The sequence below is a fragment of the Lagopus muta genome, chromosome 15 (genome assembly GCF_023343835.1).
Source record: "Lagopus muta isolate bLagMut1 chromosome 15, bLagMut1 primary, whole genome shotgun sequence".
NCBI classification, from domain to species: Eukaryota; Metazoa; Chordata; class Aves; order Galliformes; family Phasianidae; genus Lagopus; species Lagopus muta.
Window position 1 is genome coordinate 6,626,605 of NC_064447.1, and position 25,708 is coordinate 6,652,312.

The 25,708-nt window shown below is 44.7% G+C and overlaps 1 protein-coding gene across 6 annotated transcripts; it reads right to left on the bottom strand.

Moving 5' to 3' along the window:
* Nucleotides 1-56: 56 nt before the first annotated feature.
* POLR3E (RNA polymerase III subunit E) lies at nucleotides 57-25,684 on the bottom strand. 6 transcript variants are annotated; one of them, XM_048961169.1, is made up of 22 exons: nucleotides 25,575-25,676; nucleotides 24,692-24,813; nucleotides 22,926-22,999; nucleotides 22,059-22,109; nucleotides 20,793-20,870; nucleotides 19,895-20,010; nucleotides 18,845-18,927; nucleotides 18,034-18,141; nucleotides 17,537-17,586; nucleotides 17,139-17,258; nucleotides 16,543-16,628; nucleotides 15,507-15,551; nucleotides 15,331-15,422; nucleotides 14,472-14,592; nucleotides 12,830-12,911; nucleotides 10,617-10,676; nucleotides 9,507-9,664; nucleotides 9,144-9,208; nucleotides 7,361-7,857; nucleotides 4,013-4,090; nucleotides 2,979-3,092; nucleotides 57-912 (listed from the first exon to the last, which is right to left on the bottom strand). In XM_048961169.1, exons 3-22 carry the CDS (start codon nucleotides 22,959-22,961, stop codon nucleotides 856-858), a joined length of 2,097 nt encoding a protein of 698 aa, XP_048817126.1. In that variant the 5' UTR covers nucleotides 22,962-22,999; nucleotides 24,692-24,813; nucleotides 25,575-25,676; the 3' UTR covers nucleotides 57-855. The 6 variants fall into 6 exon arrangements, with proteins under 6 accessions (XP_048817126.1, XP_048817127.1, XP_048817124.1 ...); XM_048961170.1 differs by lacking the exons at nucleotides 24,692-24,813; nucleotides 25,575-25,676 and adding exons at nucleotides 23,319-23,457; nucleotides 24,438-24,672; XM_048961167.1 differs by lacking the exon at nucleotides 24,692-24,813 and having other exon boundaries at nucleotides 25,575-25,684.
* Between the last annotated feature and the right edge of the window lie 24 nt (nucleotides 25,685-25,708).

Sequence of the window (25,708 nt, forward strand, 5' to 3'; positions counted from 1 at the left end):
TCATTTCCATTTCTTCCTGGGCAAATACAAGGCAGAGTACAGCAGGATGCCACAGCTGACCTTCAAGATAAAATTTTATTTTTAAAAAAGTTACACAAAATAGAGGTTTTACATTGTTGCCAAGTGTGATAACTGCAGCTGGATGCCTTGCACATGGTGCACTTACCTTTGCACACAGTAAGGCAAAACTCCATCCACCAAAACCCACATCAATAAGACATCCAGTAGTTGTTTCACATCTATTTCAAGTGTAAGTACTTTTTCAGACAGTTCATTTTACAGACACCAGGTGAGAACAGTTGCTATGTCATACAATGTTTAAAGACAGTGATTTTGTATCCCCCCTCCCTGCCCTGATGTGCCCATGAACATCACTACCCTTGTTGTAAAGGAAGGCGGCAAGGGCTGTTGTAATGCTCAGACTAATGCCTGAGCATCTAGGTATTTAACAGAACCTGGGATGTTTGTAAACAAATTTAATTTATTGGCATCACTTACTTACAAAATAAAATATTAGACCATGATTTTCCATCATGTCTGTGTCAGTATATGGTTTTATTTTATTATAAGGAAAGAGAAGGAGAAGCAAAATACATTAGAAATCCCAGATTAATCAAACTGCAGACAGGGTCCCGTGTTGTCTTCCTAGTTGTTCGCTGCACCCAGGCAGCCATGCAAACATATGTGTGAGTGTGCTGTGATGTCAGTGACTGTCTGCAATGCCACATGCCCCAAAGTAGGTCAGCTCCTGCCCCACACTCCTGAGGCCACAGCATTACTGTCTGTGCCGCCCACCGCAGGTTTCCTCTTTCATCCAGGAGAACATCTGAAGCACAGAAACCGCCACAGCTGCCGTCAAGACTGCACAGTCCCTTTAAGATACCACATTCCACCATAGCTCACACAGCAGTCCTGGGGAGAAAGGGAGAACCCATCAGTGCCTGCTGCACTGCCCCACATTTCCAAACCGCAGGGATTACACGCTATGAGGTGAGCCCCACTGGAACCATGATTTGGCTTTGCAACCTTAAATGTGATCAGAACGTCCCTCCTGTGTGCCAACAAGAGCCAGAGCAGCAGGTTATCTCTGCCCTGAAGCTTAACACAGCAGACAAAGGGGAAAGGCTGAGAGCACAGGGAGGATACACAATGGGAAGGTTTCTGGGAGGAGGAGATGGGAAGAATGGTGAAGCAGGTTAGGACAGGAAAAGAGGTGAGAACCAAAGGAACTACGGGGTAACTGCAGCCTGAAGATGTGAACTGACAAAAGGGAGCAGAGGAAGCACGCAGGCAGCCCCAAGCTGGAGCTTTTCAGCAACGTTCTGTGGCAAGGAAGGATCAAACCTCAGAACTGTACTCAGGTATTCTGACCGTGTCTGCTACACTCACAGCTGCAAGCTTCACAGCAAAGGAGTTCAGTTTGTGGTTCCTTATTTCTATTCAATGAACACCAAGCCTCATGAATTCTAAGCCTAACAACTCCTTTTGCTGCAACCCTCCCACTTACGTAATTCAACTGGAGCTTAAGCACTGCTACAGAACTGATGCTGTGGAACTAAAAAGAAAAAAAAAGTACCAATAACTGTAACTTCTTCTTAATTCTTGGTGCTTACTGCCCTACAAAGAAATTAAGTGCAGAGGCTCAAAAGAGAGTTTTCATTCTGGATCTGCAGATGCAAAAATATAATTCCCTGTCAGTCTGCTCTTTCCTGTACAGGACAGGAACACATGCAGATGGGGAAATAAGAGCCAATAAATGCTATTTCGTTCAAAGTGGAATCAAATCTCTTATGATTTAAAGAAACCAGATAATCCTCCTACTTCATTAAATCATACTTTCAACATTTACTTCAGAAACATGCTTCTGCATTTCACATGCTTCTGTGACAAATACATTCAAGACAAAGTCTGACACAACACAAGGCTGACTGTGCAGTGACTTAGATTTTACAAAAGCAGGATCTGGTTTGCCAGGGACAACGATTCTTTGCTCCCCAGAAATAATTCATTTATTAAACATCAACAACAATGTGCAAATGAATGCCAGTACATTATCTAGACATCCCCAGAGAGCTGCGATTTGAGCCTGACAAACCTCCCAGCTCAGGCAAGACAAACCAAACGCTGCATAGCAGGCAGAAACGTCTCAGCTTATTTTAATACTAAGCCCAGGTTCATTCAAGCAAGACCAGTTTGCTTACTGTCACTGCAACAGATGTGTAATTTTTCAAGTAGGTTATTACTCTGCTTACAGATCCCAGAGTAATAAAGTACTTAAGCACTTGTCTCATTGAAGTGGGTGATGGTGAGCAAAGGCCCAGCAACAGTGACTGCAGTGCTACATGAGCTGGCAGCTTTCTCCTTTGTCAATCACAACCTGCATGGTTGGTACTTCATACCTTAAACTTGCTTAGAAAGTAAATGGTTCATGTTCAAAGACAGAGATGAAAGGATTCAAACATTCACTATGAGATGTGCTAAATAAGACTCTATGTTTGTTTTAGTTGCGGTTTTGCTCACTACACTGCTGTAAGTTCTACTATAGAATATAATGCATTTCCTTCTGAACATGTGGCACCTGTTCTTCAGCATGAAACAACAGCAGGCAGCTCAGCAAACTCAGAACGCTCCCACTGCCTTAATAAACTCCATATTATTTAAAAATAACTCTGAAGTGTGACATTTACTGTGCTCTACTCCCTTCTGATCCAAGATGAAGAACAAAGATTTGCTGCAATAACTCTAAATAACAGGGGAGTCAAAATCACTGCTTTTTGGAGAGAAACAAGGTAGAATGAGACGAGGATTACTTTAAAGAAAACAGGCTGAAAAACAAGCCCTGCCTGTTTTCCCACAGCAACTGTTCTATGATCACGATCACTTGTCAACTCAAGGCAATAAATGGTCCTTCAGTTAAACCAGAACGTTAAAAATTTATGCATTCACTGCACCAAAACCCCAGCTGAGCAGAAACTTACCTTTAGCACTCTATCCACCTCCTGCTTGTTGAGGTCTTGACTCAGCTGATTCTGAATGACATTTCTGCGCACTCGATAATTTTTCGAAAAAATTTCAAGCAAAACTTGGCGATGCTTTAGAATGAAATCATTAATACAAAAACAATTACTTTTAGCTCTCTATAAAAAAAGCGCTATGTGCATTAGTCTGTTCAAAACATTCACTGAGCTGCATTAGAGTATTCTTGCTTCACAACCCTGAAACTGTCCCCTTTCAACCTGCTCTCATGAGGTGTCCTCCCATTATCTTGCAGCTTGCAGGGATCTCTCCACACCTCATGAGCACATCTGCCCCCTCCTGTGACCCCAGGCACCTCCACAGGAACAAACCATACTAAAGAAGGGGCTATGACATATTTCTCTCGCATTTCCCAGGCAGCTCACATGGTCTGCTTCAGCCAGGAGCTCGGATGCTGCTTATTCTCTAGAACAATGCTCAAGACTTTCCTATAAACATTTATTTAGGTCACAGACACAGCACTTGCATTGCCCATCTACATTCTGTTAGGCTGCCTTTCCTTCCACTTCACTTACAGTGATACAAATAAAACTCAGGAGATGTTCACATATGCTGTAATCATTTCCTGTGCTAAATACAAACAGACACACCAGGTCCCATCATCATATAACCACTGGTTAACACTGCACTACCACTGCATTACCATTAGCAAAAAAAGAAAAATGATTTGACTGGATTGCACCCTAAGACCTGCACGGCAGAATCTTTTCTCTTCATACAATTGATAGTATTTACACCCCACTGAGTTAGTTACCAATGTCTCACTTTCTGTTCACACCACCTAGTCCTGATGTGGTGACAGCCATCCTACGGTCTGAGAGCTTTCTCTCAGCCTGAAGCTGGCTGGTGCTGAAACCTGTAATCTTCCTTAGGGAACAGTGAAAAACGGCTGTACTGCTTCCAGAAACACAAATTGAAGCAAGGCCAAATCCTCACTAACAATGTATTTGGGACTGTCACTTATTTTTGTCTTTACCTGATCATAAATGTCACCGGCTTCCCAAAGTGCATAAACCTTTAGCTCATCTGGTGAAGCAGCAGTCTGTGGAGGAAACTGAGAACAAGAGCCTGTTAAAAATAACTATCTATTTAATGAGTTCTACTTAATGACTCTATGATACGGCATCCCCTGACACCTATTATTGAATCAAAATGTTGTGGCCACTTAATGAGAAGTGCTCCTCTCCCACCCCACGCTCAGGGAGGTGACTATGCAACAGCCCCTGTGCCTGCAAGAGAAACACAAACCCTACCAAACCTGCTCTTCTGGGTGATGCTACAGCACTCAGACCCTGAGTGAGGGGTAAATATTGCCTGGGGAATAGGACCAGTTCTCTGGCAGCCTGATGCACACATGGCATGCCCAACAGCATTTAGTGATGCTTCTGGTCACACTGGAGTGATGGCAAGCAGCGCCATGGGCACAGCACCAACCACGTCAGCGCTGTACGAGGGGATCCTGTGACACTCTATGGGGACTTGGAGGATGGGAGGACAACCACCAAGTGCCCCGATAATCTCAGGGTGTGGACTGTGGACAGTATCTCACGGCACAATGTATGGATTGTTCCTGCCAGCAGCTTGTGTCTCCAGACTTCCCAAAGCAGAATTCAATTAAGCATGAAGAGGACTGCAGGCTTTTCTGGAGATTTTGAAGTCTCCAGTGGCAAGTTTTAGATATTTGGATTCTAACCAAATTTGCTCTGCTAAATCCAAGGCAGCATGACTGACCAGCACTGTGCTGCTGCTGTGCATGTGATCCCTGGAGCAGCCCACGGGACTCCTGGAGAATGAACACTGATGGAGAGCAAACCAAACACCAGCACATTTCAGGCTCCCAAACTGAAGTGGTTTTTGTTCCTACCAAGATCCATGCTAGAGGAACACCATTTGTATTTTCTAAGACAGAGACCTTGTGCCTCTGCGTGCAGGAAGGAATGTAACTGTTCCAAACTCCTACAAAAATAAAATGATGTCCATTGGCCTTAATGCCTTCCCCTGGAGCAATGACTAGCAAGTAATGCTGGATACTTCCCCCTCCTGATGTGTGCCTTCCTGTCAGTCACCAACCATTCATTCCATGCTAATCACTGACCTGCCAACCTCAATCAATCCCCACACAAAGCCAACAGGCCTGTCTGATTGCTGCAGTTCCTCACTGCAGTACATCCCCCCACCTTTTTTCCCATCCTTCTGCACTACATGGAAGGACTGCACTGCAAAGGGAGAGCTCAGCCCTTTCTTTCAGGGGCTGCCTCTGATCTTGTGGCAAAGGGAAGCGCTGTGTCGAGCAGGAGCTGCCTGCTGGAATCAGCAGCTCCAGTTCCACCTTGGTACAAACTCCTGATACATAGCAGGGCTGTGCACCTGCTTTAGAGCCAGGATTCAGATGTGTTGGGCTAGCGACACCCAATATGCTCCTCTTCTCATGAGGACATGCCACACACAGGAACACTTTCCTGCGCTTTCATTCAGCACAGATAACACCATAGCATCAGCCTCCCTCCTGACAAGTTGCAGCAGGACAGGCAACAGAGGGCTGCAGGAGCAGAGCCCCGGTTTGCTTGGGGCAGACCTGAGCATTTGCTGCTGCCTCGGCCACATGCTGAGCACAGCTGCACTGCTGGCTTTCAGAGAAGGAACTGCTTCCGAACCAACACAGTGTTATTTGGGAGAGCACAGAGAGCCTCCCTGCATTCACATCACTCTGCAAACTGCCAGGCACCCTGCTCACTGCTGTCACTGCTACAGAGCACAAGCAAAGCACAGCACCCTGCAGGCAGCCCCTGCTCACAGCTGAAGCACCTTCTGAGGCCCCATGAGCACCATTTATCTGCTACCCCAGATGCAGCTGTTCAGCTTTATAAATCCTACACTCCACCAGTAAGGTTTCCACTGCTGTTTTCAGCAACACATTTTCTGTAACAGGGCAACGTGAAAGCCAAGAGTGTCTTCACCCCCCATAGAACATCACTTTAATTACCTCAGATCATTGATTTTTATCACCAAAGCAGTTTCAATTACAGAAAACTAATGAGTAACTACGAAATCTCAGGCAAAGCATCCCTCCAGGCTTCCAAGGAGCTCAGGCAGCCTCACTGGGTCCAGGAAAAACAATGAGAGAAAGCGAAGTATACGAGCTCACAAAAAAGGCACAGCTGGCCCACAGCATGATGCAGAGGCCTGGGAGCTGACTTACATTTCTGACAGGCTTATGCAGGCTGTTGCAGAAGATATCAAATTCTGCAGGAAGTTCTAGATCAGCAGAACTCAAACATACGGCAAACTCCAGCAAACAAGTCCCAGACTCAGTTAATACAACAGCAGTGACTTCAGCTGTTTACCACCAGCATGGCAAGTGCATATCCTATACCACATACAATGAGAGTCTTTCCAGCACTAAGAAGCAGCTCCAAATAAGCATTGCCCAGGCACCTGGAAGCTGTCAGGAAAGAAAGCAAAAAGCACAAAAAGCAGTGGCCTCCTGCGTGGCATCTCACATCTGTCACTCGGCTCCAGGTGCCACAGGACGTACTTTGCACACCACTGAACACATTACTTCTGCCTCCCTGAAGCCCAGCTAAGGCATGAGGGTTGCTATACCTCCTATGCTCCAGGTTCTTCCCAGCCTGCCTGCTCTCTGCTCTCCCAAGCAGCTCACATGTTTCTTTGCCTCTCTCCCTAACAACACCTGACTCCCAAACTCCTGCTGGCTGCAAACCAATCAGCACTACCTTGTGAAATTATTTTCCTTTCAGGCTACTTTCCATGATGTCAAAATCCCTTCTCTTTCCTAAGCAATCTGCTGGCTCTGACTCACACATTCACACGTATAATTTCTATAAAGACAAGTGAAGACATCTGTGATCAGCCCAGGAGGAAAAGGAGTGACCAACAGAACTCTGCAGATACGGTTTGCTGCTTCCCAGAGAGCTCTGCTGGGTGTGCCCCACCAGTTCCAGGCAGCAGCCATCATCTTTATCCCAGCAGCATTCCTGCAAAAAGCTGTACACTGCAAAGCAAGCTGATGGGACTCCCCCAGGGTAAGTCACTGAAACAGGAGCGAGCAGGCACAATGAGTCCCTGCAGCCCAACAGCCCAGAGGTGGAAAAGGAGCCCCAAGGACAACTATGAGCACACCGTAAGGGCAGAAAGCAGAGCACAGGGCCAGCCAGAAGCAGGAAGGCAGACAAGCCTTCAGCAGCTTCAGCAGAACACAAGTGTTCCTCCAGTCCAGCCCAAGGTACAAACATTTCATAGCTCTGATATTTAACTGCCCCCCTACCTCCCACCCAGACTGTGCCAAAAGGAAAAAAATACTTACAGGCACCAAAATCTGTTTGCAGCCAATGTCTAACACCATGTCCTGTAACATTTTGTCTGAAATGCCACTGAACAATATGTGTCCTGGAGGCAGACTGGCTAAATGAAGGTTAAACAACCGTTTAAGCTCACTCAAGGTGAGCACAAATTGTTTCCTAAACGTTGAGGACACAAATGCCTTCAGTTCTTGGGCTACCCGATCGCTGCAGCCTCCAGGCAAGTGGCCATTTAAGGAGTCTGTGGAGTCCTCCTCCATGTGGAGGCCGTTGACAATGCCGTTGTTCAGGCCTTCGTACACTGAGGTGTCCATGGGCTCCTCGTCACTCACAGGCTCCTCTTTAATGTGGATATTAGAAACATCTATCTTGGATGAAGTGTCACTTGATTTCAGTTCTGCCTTTTGCTTCTGGAACTCCTTCTCTAGCTGCCCATAGTTCTGCTTGACTTTCGCTTTTGCCATGTTGACTCTTTGCTCCCCAGAAACCAGCAATGGATGGCCTGATAAGAAATGAAACGTAGCATAAAATCCCACCATAAACAAGACTCCAGTTTTGCAGAATGCTGCTTGAATTGCTCACAGTGAAATAAAGCCAGGAAACAACACTACTACTTAAGGAATAAGCCTGGCTTACTGATTAGATTTTGCTTCCCTCCCCGCTACTATAACTTAAAAAAAAAAAAAGGAATAAAACAATTAAGCATGTTGATAATTGTAAGCCAGAAGGTCTTCCAGTCAAGGAACCTGAAGCAAAGGCACTGCATTTCTCCAACAGCTTGGGTTGTGCATGAGGTGCACAGTATGGAAATCTGGAACTCTCCTAAGTATTATTACTCAGTGCTGGGTAGAAAGGGGCAGAAGGGAATCCTTTCCCATGCAATCCTGCACCTCAACCCAAAGGCAAAAGGGAAGTGTGTGTTGGCAAAACAGAAATTCAGCCTCAATCCTGTAGGAAGGAAGGCTGCATTGAAGGCAAAAGCCCACACAGCACTCATGCTGTTACCTTCTTTATTATTAGGCCCACTAATTCTCTCTGAATAACCCAACACCTAATCCTTGCAAGCAGATCAAACACACGGTATTGAAATGGAATTATATGCACATTTGTCAGTTCTGCTCATTCTCCTTGCTGGCTCCAGAGTCTGGCAGTGAGCCAAATGCCTAGCTAAAGCTCTCTGGAATCTCAGGTTTTCACAACCTTTTAGATTACACAACAGCTACTTTAATATTCTTCCTGACATCTGTGGTGGAGAGGAATGGCAAAGAGACAACTTTACACCTCCTTGCAGCCCCCCAGCAAATACATTCCTCCTTAATTGTTTAGCTCTCAACCACACCACAGAGCCCCCCAGCAAATCAGAGGAAATAAAAAACCCAACCCTGTTTTATTTGGAACTGAAAAGGGAATGATTCAACCACATGCATGTCAGCCTGGGAACCAAAAGGTAAGAATCATTCATGCTCTGTCCCTGTCCTCAACTCAGCATCTGCTTACAGCACCATGCCTTAAAATGAGGAAGTTGTTAACATAGCCAGATGATTTTACTCTATCAAATAGAGTCTCCAGTGCCAAGGAGTCCTTCCATGCTCTGCCACAGTAAGCTTGTGTCACCACTAACATCACTGATGTTAGTAAAGACCAAGTTATCTCAAATAATGCAGAAGAAATTACAAGACAGGGATAATATCAGACACAAGACACTCAAAAACAGAGAGAAACAACAAAATATCACCCAGAAATACAGAGATGCATGTGTTTCAAGGTAATCCACACAATTTCATTTACCTGATTGTGACTCTTGCTTCTTTGGTGTCAAGTGTTCCTTTACAAGATTATAGACTTTTTCTAATCTGAAATACAAAGGAAATCATACCAGTACTGTTTATGCTGTTATGCTTGCCTGCAGCCACACCACCTTTAACTTTCAGCCAGAACATTTAATTTCCACAAAGCTGTCCTCAGGAAGCCAAAGAAAAGGAGTGACTTGAATGATGCATCAACACAATCCCCATACAACCACACCCCCTGAGAGGAGTAAACCTTACAGGCAATATGGATCAAATATAGATCTGTCAGTATTCACAGAAACTTCACACTAGATGATTCTTCACTTTTAGCTTATTCCCCAAAATAAAGCAAGTCATTTACTTGGCCTGAATGCCCATCCACAGCATACGTTGCCTCTGAACTATATCTGGATGCTTCTTAACAAAGTCTTCATCATAAGGGAGCATGAACTCCCAACCTTTGTTTATTCTTGCCACAGACATGTGCTCTAGGAAGTCTTTCACATCTTCAGGGCAAAGCTAAAAGAAAAAGGAAAAATGATATGGATGTCAATTCACACAGGGTATCTGCAGCCACGAAGCAGGGCACACTGCTCCCCGCGACAGGATGAGCAGGACTGATTTGGTGTACATGGGGCACTCCCACAAACACACGCCTAAGCCAGTCAGAGATATTTATCCTTTGCAACACCAGTGCTTTCACACAATGTTAAAGGCAGAGCACTTCAGAGAGCAGTGATTAATCAGCTGAGAGTCAAATAGCTCATGACATGTTTTGTAAAGAAAAGGGAGTTTACTAACTGAGATGAAAAGACTATTGCGCAGAGAAGCATGTCCTACAACTTTCATCTTAGTTTAGAGCTCCAAGTCAGACATGCTGCACCTACAGGTGCATGGCTTTTAAACAGCACAGGATCTTAAATTCCAAAAGTAGCCAGTCTGTACATCAACCCATTTGTGCTCTATCATCTTATTTTGTTTTAAACAAACAATTTTTTTCCTTCTGACAGAATATTCAGGTGTCTGAGTTGTTTTAAAGCTTTTATTCAATACTGGCAGCTTTGCAATGCTATTAGAAGTGTTGTGCTTCTGTAACGCACTCTGCAAAAGCCGAGTATCAGTGTGGACTGCATGAGTTCTCATCTGCTTTGGTGCTTCGTAAGCCTGATTCAAAGGATGTTCAGCTTTCCACCAAAACAGAAGAGGGGACAAAGACGCATTCCAGTGGCTCAGCTGCAAGGACAGTCGTGTCCTGTGGAACTGTAACTGTGGGAGCTGCTTGAAATAATTCTGTAAAGAGTATCTATACCTGTTCCAAAGTGAAGATGTGCCTTGGTTAGCAACACTGCAAGTCAGCAGTAATGCAGACACTGTGAACCTGAAAGAAAAGGCTTGCAGCAGCACCTGTTACTGACCTGCAGACAATGCCCACAGTTAGCACCAACCTCTGTGTTAGGAAGAAGTCACTCACTTTTGTAACTGCTGCCACTTCCTTTCGTACAACCCAGCGGTCCTGTGTGAACTTCCACATCTAGGAAGGAAACAAAAGAGAAAACCTTGTTAACCACAGTTAGGAGCTGCCTTACCGAAGTCACAGAAATAACACTTTTCAATGATGTTACCAGAAAAATGGGAACTTGACTCCTTCCAAGGATGTGGGAACAGGAGATGCTCACACAAACAGCAGAAAAGCACTTTCTGACCTATTCCTTGCTCCAATGGCCATGTGCAGTATCAGAATCTTTGAGAGTTCATGGTCTTCCTTGGTGAACCTTTGACTACAAAAGCTCTGAAGAATCTCTCAAACCTCATTTAGCTTCCAAAAAAGCCCTACTGTGGCGATGCTGGAACTGCAGGAGTCACACCTCATGCCCAGCTTTAGCACACTTGTTCACTAACCTGAAGAAACTCTTCTTCCAATTCTTTGGGTGCAGTGCCAGCAGAAGCTGCTGACTGCTGCATTTCTGCAGCTCACAACCTCTTAGAAAGTATCTGCTGCCTTTTCCAATGCACATCACCACAGTCACTTACAGTCATGCAACGATGGCAATTCACTCATGTATTTGTCTCTCGTTAATGGAAAAGCCAGGTGCTCTGCTAAGCAGCTCCCAAGGCCTAGCACACCGTGAGGCAGCTGCTGAGAGCAGGCTAATGGGCACATGAGCCTACTGTCTGACTATGACCTTTGATTTCTTCCCATCTCCATTTAAATCGATTACAATCTCCCTTACTATGTGTTTATTAATAGTGTTGCAAATAATTCAAAAATCTCATTACTGTCAATTTCCTCTTGTGCTTCAATACTTCCATACTTCCTTCTCTCTGACTCAGCTTCTTTCTTCCTACAGACTCAGAAAATCACTACACTCACAACACAAGGCATTTCTGTTTTGAAGGACAAGAAGCTGCTGCCTAAAGGAAACAGATCCGTTCTCTTTGCACACAACTCTTGAGACAGCCGTTTCTCCTTAGGCACTTTATTCTAAACTAGAAACTGAAATTATTATGAAAAAACAGCAGCTTTGAGAAAAGGCAAGAATTACTTACCTCCCTCAAAGTACAGCATAGAACAATTGAACACTAAAGCCGCCACTGGTCTTTTACAGTATTTAAAATAAGAGTAAAATAGCTTCCATTATTAAACACTTTATCTTTACATTTCAGTTGCTAAGCATAAGCACTTACTTAACCAAGCATAATAATTTCTGGTCCCTAGAACTTGACACATGACGTGTCACATAATCTGCTGGGTCCTAAAGCCTACTGTCACCGGGTCACATCTGATTGCAGAGCTCCACATGGCAGTGTCTTGGGCAGACATCAAGACACAGTAACAAGTCAGCTTCAATCACCATCATTTTATCTTATGCTAGTGCTGCCACATCCGTAAGGTCTCTTGCATGGCATGCTCCTATTCAGCTCTACATCTCATGAACAGACTTCGCAAATGAGGGGAACTCTTAGGTCTAACTGGAAAACATGAAAGCAATGTATGCTCACTAATTTCTTTTCAATGGGGTGGAAGCCATAAACTGGGTATGAACTTAGGAAGCACTCAGGAACTTAATTCTTTCCGTGGTTAGCAAAAACAAACACGAAACAAAGTTGTTCCTCCCTTCTGTGGTTATGTGCTTGTTTATGAGACCTGTACTCATTACAACTTCCATACGCAGCTACCACTCACAGCAGGTGCTTAGGAACAAAGTCCTTTCACTGATTAGCAGCTCAGGGGAATAAAATCCTTTTTAAAGACCAGCAGTGCATGCTCCGGGAGCAGAAGGCTTAACCACACTGCCCTCCTGAGACCTTGCAGTCCTGAGCCCACGGAAACGTATCTGGAGAAACAAGCACTTCATTATCCAGCCCTGGCTTCGCTGCCAGCCCTGCACCATGCAGGTTATGTGATAGCAGCTCTACAAGTTCTATTACAAAGAGATGAATACCACCTACTGTTAATGACCAGCAATCTGAACTTACCAGACAGCCACAATGTCAGTCCACACAAACACTCCCATGCCAGAATTTTAACACCACCACCAGGGTTACAGTGCAAATAATTTCTCTGGAGCAAACATCTTATTGCAGTAGTGGTGGATGTGAAACCAAGTGCAAACCAATGCCATGGCTCTCAGACAAACTTCAACAATATTTTCCTTTAGAAACAACAAACTCTTTTGTACTTACAACAAAGTCTCTCCCTCTACAAAGCACTTCTGCAGGGACTCCACTATGTGGACTGGAAGTGTCTTTAGGGTAGAGCACATCGCTGTTAATTAAAAAGGAAGAAGGATTAGCTACTTGGTTCTCCAAAATACAGCATTGGTGAAAATTAACATAATAAACGTGCTCCCAGCTCTGCAGTTAATTTACACCTTTATCCAAAGCACCGCTTTCATTAAAGGAACTAATATTAATGTAATTACTCCACTTCAATTACATTAGTACAAGAAGTGCTTACACCAGCAAAGCCCAGCCTTGTGACTGGTAGATGTGTGCAACGCAGGTACAAGCTCTGCTTTGTTCTTGCAAAGCCTTTCCTTCCTTGCATGAGTGTAAACAAGACCAACATGATCCTAAGAAGTGCTGAGACTAACCTAAGCCTTGAAGGTAGCATTTAGCCAAAACGCTGATCTATAGGAATGAGTTTTCGGTGTGCTTTAATTCCTTCTCAGCAATCAAAGATTAAAGAGAACAGTGCTATGAGCTTTCATGCTCAAACCAATCAGATCCAGGACTAACACCACCCTGGTGTCCTGGTCTGATTGCAAGATCAACTAGATGACATTCATTTCTACAGACTCCAAAGCCTTGGGGCAACCCAGGCTAACAATCCTGATCTCCTCAGCCTCCTTACTTAAAGCTCTGATGTGTGCAGACACGGCTCTGTGCACAACTATCCCTAACAGGCTACATGTACAGATGCACACAGAGTCTTCAGACAAACAGCAAAGAAACACATACAACATAAAAACCCCCTGAGTGCTGTAACACTTTTAATTTGCACCCAGCTGCCTTCTGGAATGACTGGAGGTACAGCAAGGACAGAAGCAGCTCACACAGCTAGCACAGGCCTGTATCACAACAGCTGAAGAATCCTGCTAACAGACAAGCTGGTAACTGGTGCCACACATCTTAGTGCAGAAAACTACTCCACACACTGTAATTCTTTGCATGCAATGCTCCACCCAGCTGAAAAGAAAAAAAACAACAATCACACTGCTCTTCAGACTTACTCCCAGTGAGATGCCTTGTTCTAATAAACAGGAGAACAACACAGCATCCATTTCATGTGCTACAGTCAGTACACCACAGGTAGTGCCATTTTATGACAGGTAAAGCTAGCTTCTAGAAGGCAGGCAATGCTTTCAGCTGACAAGAGCAGCATCCACTGATGAACAGCAAAGCGACTGCACAAAGGTCTTTCTCTGACTGAATTTAGCTAAGAAACACTAACGGTTGGGATGGTTTCATTGTATGCATTTATATTTGACATTAATCTCTGAAAGGATTTAGGAGTGTCCCCACACAAAAGAACACGAGTGAAGACAACAAATATCTGACAGCTCAAATGCAAATACAGATTACATCACAGCTCCACCACAATTCTAGTTGGGCTGGGTACAACTGTGCTGGCATCTGCCATCATCTGTTTGAATTTTTATTATCCTATTGCAGAACAAAACACAGAATGTTGAATTGATTATCTCACAGCACTGCAATTGAGAACAAAGATACACACTGAAGATGACTACATAAAATCCATTGTTCTAATTCTCTTCTTACAGCAGATAACCACATCTCAGCAACAAAGACGAGGCATACCTACCTCTTCACCACCCAGTTTCCCTGGACCAGCATCGCCACCTGCTGTATGCAGCGGAGAACTGCTGTAGAATCTGTCCCAGAGCCCAGCAGACTCATCAGGTTTGCAAATGGCATCACCTTCACTGAAAGGCAAAAGAGGCATTAGATGAAGGGCTTTCTTAGTATGCAAAATAAAAACGGAGTTTCGATTCTAGGATATTGCGATTTATGTTTATGTCAAAATTGGGGAAAATAAAAATTCAAAGCCTAAACTTTAGTACCCATAGTCAGAATCTGTTCAAAAAATACACATTCATGTTGCAACAACGTTAATTAGCTTAACTGGCCCTCAATTAAATCATGGATTAAAAAAAAATCTAATCCTTTGGCAATATTTGGAAACAGAGACAGCTGACAAGACAGCTCCTAAGTTTCTCGGATTTGCTCTCATTAGAGAGTAACTGAAGAGAGAGAATAAAACTTATGTAACACTCAAGAAGCATATTACTGAAAACTTTCAAGGGAAAAAAATGCCAAAGTGCAGCCTGTTGCATTAACTTCCCATTTTTAAGCCATACTCAGATTTCACATGCCAGGAGATAATGCAGAAATAAATGCATTCTGAAAGTTATTGTCAGATCAGAAAATATTCTAAGAGTGACAGCACTGCAAACACACAGAGCAGCTGTCAGTTCCACCTACTGCTCTTCTCTTTCCCAAGGACCACTCAGCCTTCTCAAGCAAATACTCAGCTCTTAACTGCTCCACAGAATCAGAGATCCAGCCACTGTCTGGAAGAGGGACAGAACTGGTACTGCTAGGAAAGATATTTTATCTGAGACAATTAGAAGTCACAAGTGAAGTGCAAATGGATTACAAACCGTTCTTCATCAGGATCTTGATCTGATCAGCAAGGGGTAAAGTTCTCAGCTGGGCCATAGAAAGCACATTGCTTGGAGCCACTGGTTTGCTACTGCAAATAAACAACAGCTTTGTGAGTTGCAGCTTATGAGAGAGCATCCAGACAACATCCGTGTTGAACATTCTGTACACTTACTTCTCTTCCTCTACGCTTGGAGGCATCAGCATCATTAAATATTCACTACAAGAAAAGAAAACACATTTCATAATGTTTGTCTTGAGATTTCCCAAGTTTAAGTACAGTTATTTTTTTGCTTAAAGCAATCCTACTTATTAGAATCTACAAAACAAACACCAGCTTGAAAAGAGAGTCCCTCCCCTTTCCTTTCTCATCTTCCTCCACAAATTCAGTGCTAGTAAAAGCTACTGACATTCATCCATTCAAAGAAAAAGCATGAAACAGATGGGAGTCAGAATCCTTGCTCTTCTGTACTCTTCTGTGTCCAAACAGAGAAACTGCAGGAGTGCAAACATTAAACGTGGTACTTTGACACAGAGTCAAGTGGGGCCACACGAAGTCCTGCAGTTACACCTGCCAACGTAACTGCCAGTGTCTGAAAGAATCAAATCCAAAAGACTTCTCATCACACCTGGCACTGCTCCACTGAGATGTTAAATGCTACAAAACACACACCCACACCATTAAGGAGAGAGGCAGTCCACCACCTTCCTATTACTCGGGCCATGGTCTATCAGTTTACAGCAAAACGTTATTGCTGTCTGCACCACAGAAGATTCCCATACATAGCTGCAGTCAGCAAGAAACAAAACCAAACATGTTCCAAGTAGTATCAGGTGTCTCCTAAAAATCACCAAAATAAAGTTTTCTAAGAGTTTCTAACAATGGATTGTTGTTGGATTTTGTTGTTGGATTGGATTGTTGGCTTTAGAGTTTTCATTTATTTTAATCAGAAGGAGCTTTTGTTTTACTTCTCCTTTACAATATCTGCAGTCTCAATAAAGCTGGGCTGTGATAACACAGACAAGGCTACAATCTCAAGTGAAAGCAACTGAAGTTGAAGACCAGTTTGCCTTTATTTTTTAAACAACTCCACTTCTACCATGGACATCAGTATCAAAGGTATGATTTTAAAAGAACAAATTTGCTTATTACTCTGAAAACAATCCCAAGAAATTACTGTACCTTCCCTAGAAAACCATCAAACCTTTACCTGGGAGATTTTATTAATTCTGTATTCTCAGCAAGGCCGTGACCTTGGCTGAATAAATACTGGCGCTCATGTTCTGAACGGCTGTCCTGGAGATATGGAGAAAAGCACAAATCACTGACGCATTCTGAACACAACATTTCAGATAGACTCCTTATTCTGAACTGAGACTGCTCCATCCTCACTGCGCTATGCAAGCATTCCATCTCACTGATGCTGTACTGTAAGCCTTCTTGAATGATGCAGATATGATGTGTAAACATTTCAGTTGATGTACTTCAAAAATCTCCTGACATGCATGCTGTGTCAGAGAAACAGGATTCAGGACGTTTAAGTGACTGGCTTCCCTGACTGTTTTACAAAGCTAAGACCTGAGTGACTATTGGACTTAAACACCCCCTGCCTTAAATTTGTCCAATTTTCAGTTTTAAAGCTTCTCCAGTGTGGAGATCCCACAGCACTATCTGGTGGCAGAGGCACACAGCACTGTGGGGTCATTTCAAGCCTACAGATCAACTTTTCTTCACTGTCTTCTGATGACTTCTCGATTCCCACATACCCAGATTTAATTTGGCTGAGCCATCAGGTCCCACACTTACCTTCAAGCCATAATAATGGAGATGAACCCAGTGCTCTTCTGCTTGTCTCTTCTGCAGGAATTCGTAAGACTGAACACGTCTTTGACGAGCTTGCTCAGTCTCAGGGCGGGAAAACCGTACCTAGAAGTTTTGGCATCATTAAATACAGCTCCACAACACTTGAAACAAAACACCTCCATTACCTATTTCACAGAATGAGAACAGAAGCTAAGGGTCCTAGCTCAAATTAATCAACCCTTGTTGCCATCTTTACTCTTGTGCAACAACTGCCTTTCCCCTTCCAAGCCCAGGGTCACCAGAACCAGATGAGGTTTCCTGTCCAATTATTTGGGTATGAACTGACATGCTTTCTCGTAAACTGTTGCCTGAACTACCACAAAAAGGAAATCTGGACATACAGTAATTTGCTTAACGTCATCTTCAGCTTCATCCTGGGATGAATCACCACCTGCCAAAAAAAGCCAACAGGATAAAACCACCAGTACAATAAAACAACCAGAGCCAACAAGTACCTGCCTGGAGGCTTACTCTGGAAGAAGGCAGAAATAGGAACTACAGCTTGCTAAACTATGCAGCATATGACAGTGCCCCACCACTCATGTAATAGGAGAAACTGCCCCCATGAATTTGGCACTGCTGCTTTTCAGTGGCTGTGGTGGCACTTCCTATTGCTGACCCCTGACACCACCCGCTGTCTCCTCTTTCTCTGCCAGTCCTCCACACCTTTCCACAAAAATCTTGATGCAACTGCACTGAAGGTATGATCAGAGAAAAGAACTGGCTGAGAAATGGCTTTATAATCAGTTCATTGTTATATTAAACACCTTTGAATAAAATTACACAGAGAACCTGTATCCTACCTCTCAAAAGGAAACATAACTCATGCAGCACTTACCTTCATTAGCAGCTTCTCTTTCGCGGTGTTTTGCATCAGCTTTGTCCAAGTAGGTGAAACTTGGCCTCAGCTGAAGAATTCCATGCAGTGGAGTCAGGTGAAGTTCACCTGAAAAAGAGAATTGATATTGGTTAAAAGTACTGTTTTCTAATGCACAGAGACAGTACTTGCATCACCTTGCTACCTCTGCAACAGCACAGCTTCCAGAGAACACAAGTATTTAATACAGTAAAAAGGGTTTAAGTTAAGATTCACCCAGTGCACAGAACATCAAAGGAGTATGAAAAAATCAAGATGTTCTCCTGCTACCTTCTTGATTAATGCTGGAGCCAGATCTTACAGAGAGCCCCATTTTGGCTCAGATCTGACCTATGTGTCAGGATACTACCAGTGAAACAGACATCTCTGTAGGCAATCTACAACGATCCTCTCATCAAAACTCTGCAGTGACAGTAGGAAACAAAAGAAGGGCAGGAAGTGTTGAACAGGCAAATAAAACAGCCATGCTGAGGTATAATAATACAGAGATAATAATACAATGTAAGAAAAATAATTTTTTACTGTAAATGTGTGTTTCAGGCCATCGTGGACTGTTAAGATCTTGGAGGCTGTGCCCTGCTATATTATTTAGAACTTTGCTGGAGCTCCTCAAGGACTCCAGGGACACACTCATAAGGAAAGCTTTTGCTTTATTTAGAAAAGCTTCAATTAAATATGAGCCTATGCTAGTGGAAACATAGAACAAACAGCTCTTATTTAACCCAGAAATTCACATGTTTCACTGATGTGAGGGGTAACAAAACAAAGTCACCTTTTCTATAAACAGCAGCTGCATAGCGGGAAACATTACTTGCAGCTTGTGAAGAGCAGAAAGTTTGTTTGTCCATCAGCTTCCTGCAAACAGATGAATGCTGTAAGATTATATTCTACAGGCAATGTGGCACATAGATGCTAAAAGGCCTGAAATTACCAATTCCCAAAATAGTCTATCAGCAAACACTTTATATACAAAGGCCAGTTTTGTTGAACATTTTAATCTATAACCTGCATGAGGGCACCCAGTGCACTCCACTAAGTTTGCAGACAACATCAAGTAAGGCAAGACTGTTGATCTGCTTCAGGTCAGGAAGGCTCTGCAGATGGACCTAGATTAGATCAACGGGCCAAGCACAGTTATATGACATGAACTAAGGGTAAGTGCTGGGTCATTAACAACCCATGCAGCAGCACAGCCTTGGGGCAGAGTGGCTGGAAATCTGTCCAGGAAGAGAACCTGAGTGTGCTGTGCTGGTCAGCAGCCAGCTAACGAGGCCAAGAAGGCCAGTGGCATCCTAGTCTGCATCAGAAATACTGTGGCCAGCAGGACTGGAAAGTGATTGATCCTTTGCATGCAGTGCTGGTGAGGCCACACCTTGAGCACTGCAATCAGTTTCAGGCCCTCATTACAGGAAGGATACTGACTTGACTGAGCACGTGCAGAGAAGAGCAATGAAGCTGGGGACTACAGAACAACATTAGGAGAAATGACTGAGGGAATTGGGGTTGTTTAGTCTGGAGAAAAGAAGGCTAAGGAGAGACATCATCACTCTCTGCAACTGCCTGAAAGGAGGCTGCAGCAAGGAGGTGTTGGTGCCTTTTCTCAGGTGACAGGTCACAACAAAACAAGTTGTGCCAGGGAGGTTTAGATTGGATATCAGGAAGACTGCTTTCATAGAGAGGGTTGCAAAGCATTGGAATGGGCTGCAGAAGGAGATGGTGGAGTCCTCATTCCTGGAGGTATTTAAGAGGTGTGGATGGACATGAGTCTAATGCACATACCTCTGCCTACGACAGAAATGAAGGAAAGCAAAAGGACACCTACGAGGAATAGGTACTTGTTTCATCTGTACAAGTGCCATCTACATTGAGAGCAATCTGTTCTCCTTTGCTGCGACAGTAGTTTGGATTCAAAGTGTCAATGGCCATTTCCAGTTCAACCTAAAAAATGTGAAGACAAATAATTACAATGGCAGAACTCCAAATGAATCACCAATTGAACTTATAAATTACAGCCATCACCTCGCTTTTTTCCCCTCCATGTTATTTGTAAACAGAACTGGTGACCAGTCCCTGGTAGTGATGGTAGATTTATGTCTGCACTGGGCCTAAAAACGTAAATGTTTGCTAATTCTAATTTAAAAAATCCTTAACATAACATAATACACACTAACTTCAAACTTCACGTAAGCACTCTCAACTATTTCCCAGAAAAATATCCTGCTATCACAGACCTATTTGTGTTCTTTTTTATTTTTTAACATGAGACATTTTTAAATCAGAGCTACAGGTTTGCAATACGTCTGCAGGTAAGTGTGACCATTCTGGCTTTGGTTATACTTTCACCACCCCACTGATTCTCAAAGAGGACTGCTGGTGGTTCATAGACAGGCAAGAGAAGAATGAAGACACACAATGACTCTAAAAGACAAAGCATGCCTTCAAACCTCAACCCTCTTCTAAATATTGTGAAAATCTTTTAAACCAATCTTGTACAGAATGAATAATAGTAGCCAGACTTCCCTGAATGATTCTGTTTTTATATTGTTTTTTTCCATTGTGACTTTAACTCCTCTCTTAATAAACCATTCTTTTAAGCCCAAGCACAGAGATCTGGTCCCACAAGCTGCACACTTAGCTTAGCAGCACAGTGTAATGATCTGAAGCACGTTGCAGACAGCATTAAAACAACTTTCAGAGACTGGACTCAAATGATGACCAACCTTTTGCTGCTTTGGTTTTATCTTCGCTGATAAATGTGTAACATCATCATATGTCATGGAAGCTGGACGAATTGGATACTGGAAAACACATTGATTTCATAAAAATTCTTAATTTAAAGACAACAGAATTCCATAGAAATTAATTAAACCCTGCCTGCCCCTTCACATGTAAAGCCACTTTCCAGATGGTTACAAGATCTCAGTAAACGACTTTTTTAATCTTGTGAGTCATCAGATCTCAGAGTTTGGTTAGAAAGCCTTCCCTTCCACCCTCCATTCCTGTCACTTCACTCTTTTCCATTTCCTGCCTCCAACACATCACTGTGCTGTAAGACAAGAAAACCCTACAACATATTAATCCAGTTGAAAAAGGATGTGATAGAAGCCACAAAAACCCATTAACTGATATCACCTCTCTGGAGATTTATTTATCTAGAAGTAAAATACATGTGAGTTTTCACCAGCAGTGTCAGCCTACACGATCTGGTCCACATATGGTCACATTTAGTCACCTGATCCTCTGTTCTGAACTATTTGGGGATGCTGAGACCACAGTGTGGTGCCCAGATGAAGTCTTCCAGCAAGGCAGCAGCCTGCTCAGAGCTGCCATTTGTCCAGAACATGCAGAGCAACCCATCATGAAGCTGCACATGCTGGGCAGAAGACCTGGACAGGAGGCTATGCCAGTTAGCACCACTGGCTTATAATGAATATCTCATCCATCAGCCCCAAAAGAGCTCCCACTCTGCAGATAGGGAAAGTGAACCACAAAGATAAAACGATGAGAGAAATTCAGTGAACAGAATGGGAAACAGATCTTCAAATTTCAAGCATATTTCCACCTTTAATCACTCATCAGTTTTATCTCCACAGCATAAGGGGTCTCTTCTGATGACTCACACTGGTTATGAACACTGATGGCATTGTCTTAGACAGGATGAGTCCTAAATAAACATTTGTTCAGTAAAGTTACAAAAATCAACTTGGCCATTGGCAGAAAATGGCCAAGAGACTGCAGATTTATCCAAACCACAATAAGGATATTGCCTACTAAAATAATTCCCTGAGTGTGGCTATAGGCAGTGATTTAATGACAAGTCAATGCCATAAACAATCACCCCTCTCTTACAAACAGCTTAATACCAGGTGTTTCAACTGAGATGCATGCAGGTTTGCCTGTTCCCTGTAAGAGGTAAATAAAGCTATTGCTCCTTCAATCAATTTATTTTAAACAAATTTTCACTAAATAAAAGCTAACTGGAATACCTGAAACAGATACAACTTCTCCAGCAGACTTCTGGCCAGGAACACATCGATCTAAAAAGCAACACAAACAACTTGCATCAGTTAACAGCTATGTTGGATGGATCCTCAGACGTAAGTACAATCCCTAGAGCTCTAATACTGTCAATTTTTGCTTCTAATTATGAATTGCATGTGAGGCTCACTCATGACTCTTGATAAAGGTCTCATCTGCTGATTTTGACTTGTAATATAGCAGCTGGCCTCTTAGGGAAGAAAAAACAGCACAACTATGATGAGGCAGGAGGCAGCGCTACATATATTTGTCTCTGAAATGAAACAAGAAATTCTTTTGTCTGTGTGGCTGAAGTGTATCTATCACCACAATCTGAAAAGAAGAGGGTGTTCTCTCTTTGGCAGCAAGACTGAAAGTTAACTTCCTCGCTGCTTTTTTGCCATGAAAACTTTCTAAGCTAGACAAAACCCACAAAACACCCACATGCCAGATAGGATTTAATACAAGCACTTTGCCACCAACTCCTAAAATCCACAGATGTGTCACGATGATCACACACAGACATTTCCATCTTAGGTACCTTCTGAGACACTTCTGTCAAACCCCACAAGCTTGCCCTTGCTCATACCTCTGGTGCTTGAATTCATACACAAAGTGAATGGGACACTGGGCTACTGCTTGGGATGGAACAGATCCTTAAGGAAGTCCAGAACTGGAGTAGAACTGTTTGTTTTTAGCAGAAGGTATAAACCATTTCAGCTTCATGTATAGCAAGATATGAATTCATCAAAATTATAATGAGAACAATAGAACAGAAGTTGAATAGCACAAAAAAATCTGCACATAGAACCACAGCTGCCACAAAGCACTTTTACCTCTTGTATAATTGGATCATCTTCTTCATTTGCCATGCTAGGATACAAAAAGCTGGCTTATTCCTTGGCACAATCTGAAAGAAAACAGATATGTCATATGAGTCACTACATCTGTGCCACGTACCACATGGAGCCCAGACTATTTGTTCAAGTACACTGCTTTCTTTTCAGAGGCAATGCACTCAGTGTGTGCTGTGAAGGAGTGCTCGTGTTGGCACAACACGGCCCCTCGCACCTCACCACCTCTACCAGCTGCCACCAGCTCCAAAAACAAACAAGAGTCTCGAAGGTAATTAAGTTCCCATAACTTTAATGAAAGAGAGAGCACTACAGCAGAGCTCTGCAGTGGGAAGGACAGGCCTTCAGAACTTGTGTGCAGCACACGCTTTATACCTGTGTGACTACTGCACCCCAGCAGCAACTGGTTTGCAGACAGCATGCCCCAGCTCTGAAATAACCACAGCGCTTGTCACAGTCTCTAAGGATGGTGCCATGCAGCTCACCAGCCTTCTTCCCTTCCCAGAAAAATTTCCTTGAAAATAGAAATGGAGAAAGCTTCTGGTTTAAGAGCTAGGAGAAGCAAAAAGCCTGCGTCAGCCCTGTGCTCAGGACCAGACAGCATTTACACTTGCACTGTGCTGACCCTGCCTACAGCCCACGGCTGAGCACAGACCTACTGCTCACACAGGACGGCAGCTCTAAGACACTCCTCTGTTTCCCTCAGACCCTTCAAAACAATGAGAAAACAGAACTTGCCTCAACAGATCTTACTCTCACCAGTGACTCACACTCCCCTCTTTGCTGGGCTTCCTACAGAAAGGAGCCAGTGTCAGAGGTCTGTGAGAGGCAGAAGCATCCATGCTACATCCCCAACTGTGCTGACTTTTTTTCAAGTACACAATTCACCTCTTAACCATTCCAGTATATTTCAACACACACATGGTTTTCTCAAATCATCAGCACACAGTTATCCAAGAAATGTGTCACTGAGCTCGACAACCACTGGGCACTCTGCAGTTCCCATGCACACCCATGGCCGCGCTCTTTTCAAGCAGTGAGATGTGTCAGCTCCAGCTCTGCACAACCCAGGTGCTCAGTACAGTACAGCATGCAGACAGCTTGGCACAAAATGGGGCCTTCACTCAGAACAGAGCAGGCACTGGGAGTGCACTCAGCAGGTGTGCACACGGCAGACCCAGAGGTGGGAGCTGTGGGTCTGAGCCCTCTGTCCTTGCCCTGTGTGGGGATGAGGAATCTGCTCCTGCCTGACAACACTTTCCAAACAGAAATTCAGATTTCCTGGGCCAAGGTGAGAAAGAGAAACCTAACCTGAAAGACCTGGTTTCTGGTCCTTCATCCAATGCTGTTCTTTCCATTTTACATGAGATCTTGGGAATCCAGTTCAGTACTTACAGAAAATATCAGATCACAAAGATTAAATTTTTTTTCACCATTTAAGGATAAAGAATGACTGCAGGTGCTTTCACTGGAGTACCAGAGTGACAGACCTACCACAGGAAGCAGTGTGTGCCAGAACAGTGCTCAACATTCATGTGAGGAATCCTCTGATCAGGACAAAGCTTCCACTGAAGACACACAGGCACAATTCTGCATCTGCAGTTTGCATGTATGCATGGCAAATACAAAATGAACCCCACAGGAATAAAAGAATGGAATTAAGCTCTAGAAGGTAGCAAGCACAGCCACAAGAGCACTTGTTTCACGTTTTCTTTTGGCAAGATCGCTCTCTTTATAAAGGGACTTTCCTGTGCATGTCAGCATCAGTGCAAGTTGTCTGTGTGAGTCATTAAACCTTGGAGCACACGAGGGCAGGAGATACAAATCTTCTCAGCACCACCAAGGCTGGGCTGCCGTAACCACCCTCCCACTGCAATGAGAAAAAACACTGTGGCCAAAAAAGCATAAAACCGCCACGGAGTAACCGAACTCTTTTCCTCTCGGGTTGAGTCTCTAGGGCGGCCAGCCCTACGACCCCAACCGCCAACACCGGCACTTCTCACGCAGGACGTGCCGGGTCCCCGCGGTGCGGGCGGGCAGCCAGCAGCCCCGCTCCCCGACCCGACGCCCCCGATGCCCTCCGGCCCGACCCCTCCCAGGCAGCGCCGCGGCATTCCGCAAAACGGAGCTGCAAAAAGCACACGGGCACCTTCCACACGTCCGCGATGACGGCGGTGCTGACCCAATTCCGCGCCGTGCCCCGCCGGAGCTTTGCACAGTCATCCGGAGGTCCCCACGCACCGTGAGGCGGCGCCGCCGCAGCTCCCGCCAGTGCTGAGGGGACGAGGCGCCACGCGCAGCCGCCCTCCGGTACCTCACACGGGGCACGGGCCGGGCCGTCCGTGAGGGAACTCCGCCCGGCGGGAGCACCGGGGGCCTCCCGTGCCGGGAGAGCCGTGCCGGGCAACCCCGGCCCGACGCCGAGAGGAGCCGAGACGCCGGGCCCGGGCCGGACCCCCGTCCGCTCCCTCAAAGCCCGCCCGGCGGCTCCTGTCGGCCCCCCACGCCCGTTCCCACCGCCCCACGGTGCGGACAGAGCCCCGCAGCCCGGGCCGCGCCCCCTCCGCCCCTTGCCGTACCCCGCTCCCGCACGGCCCCGAAAGCGGCAGTAAGGGCACCGCAGCCGCTCACCTGGCGGAGGCGCCGCGCGGACGGCGGGGCCGCCGGTCCCCGATGGCGGTGCGCGGCGCGGCGGGCGGCACTCAGGCGGCGGCCATGTTGGTGTCACTGCGGCCGGCACGTGGGGCCGCGGCCCTCCTCCTACC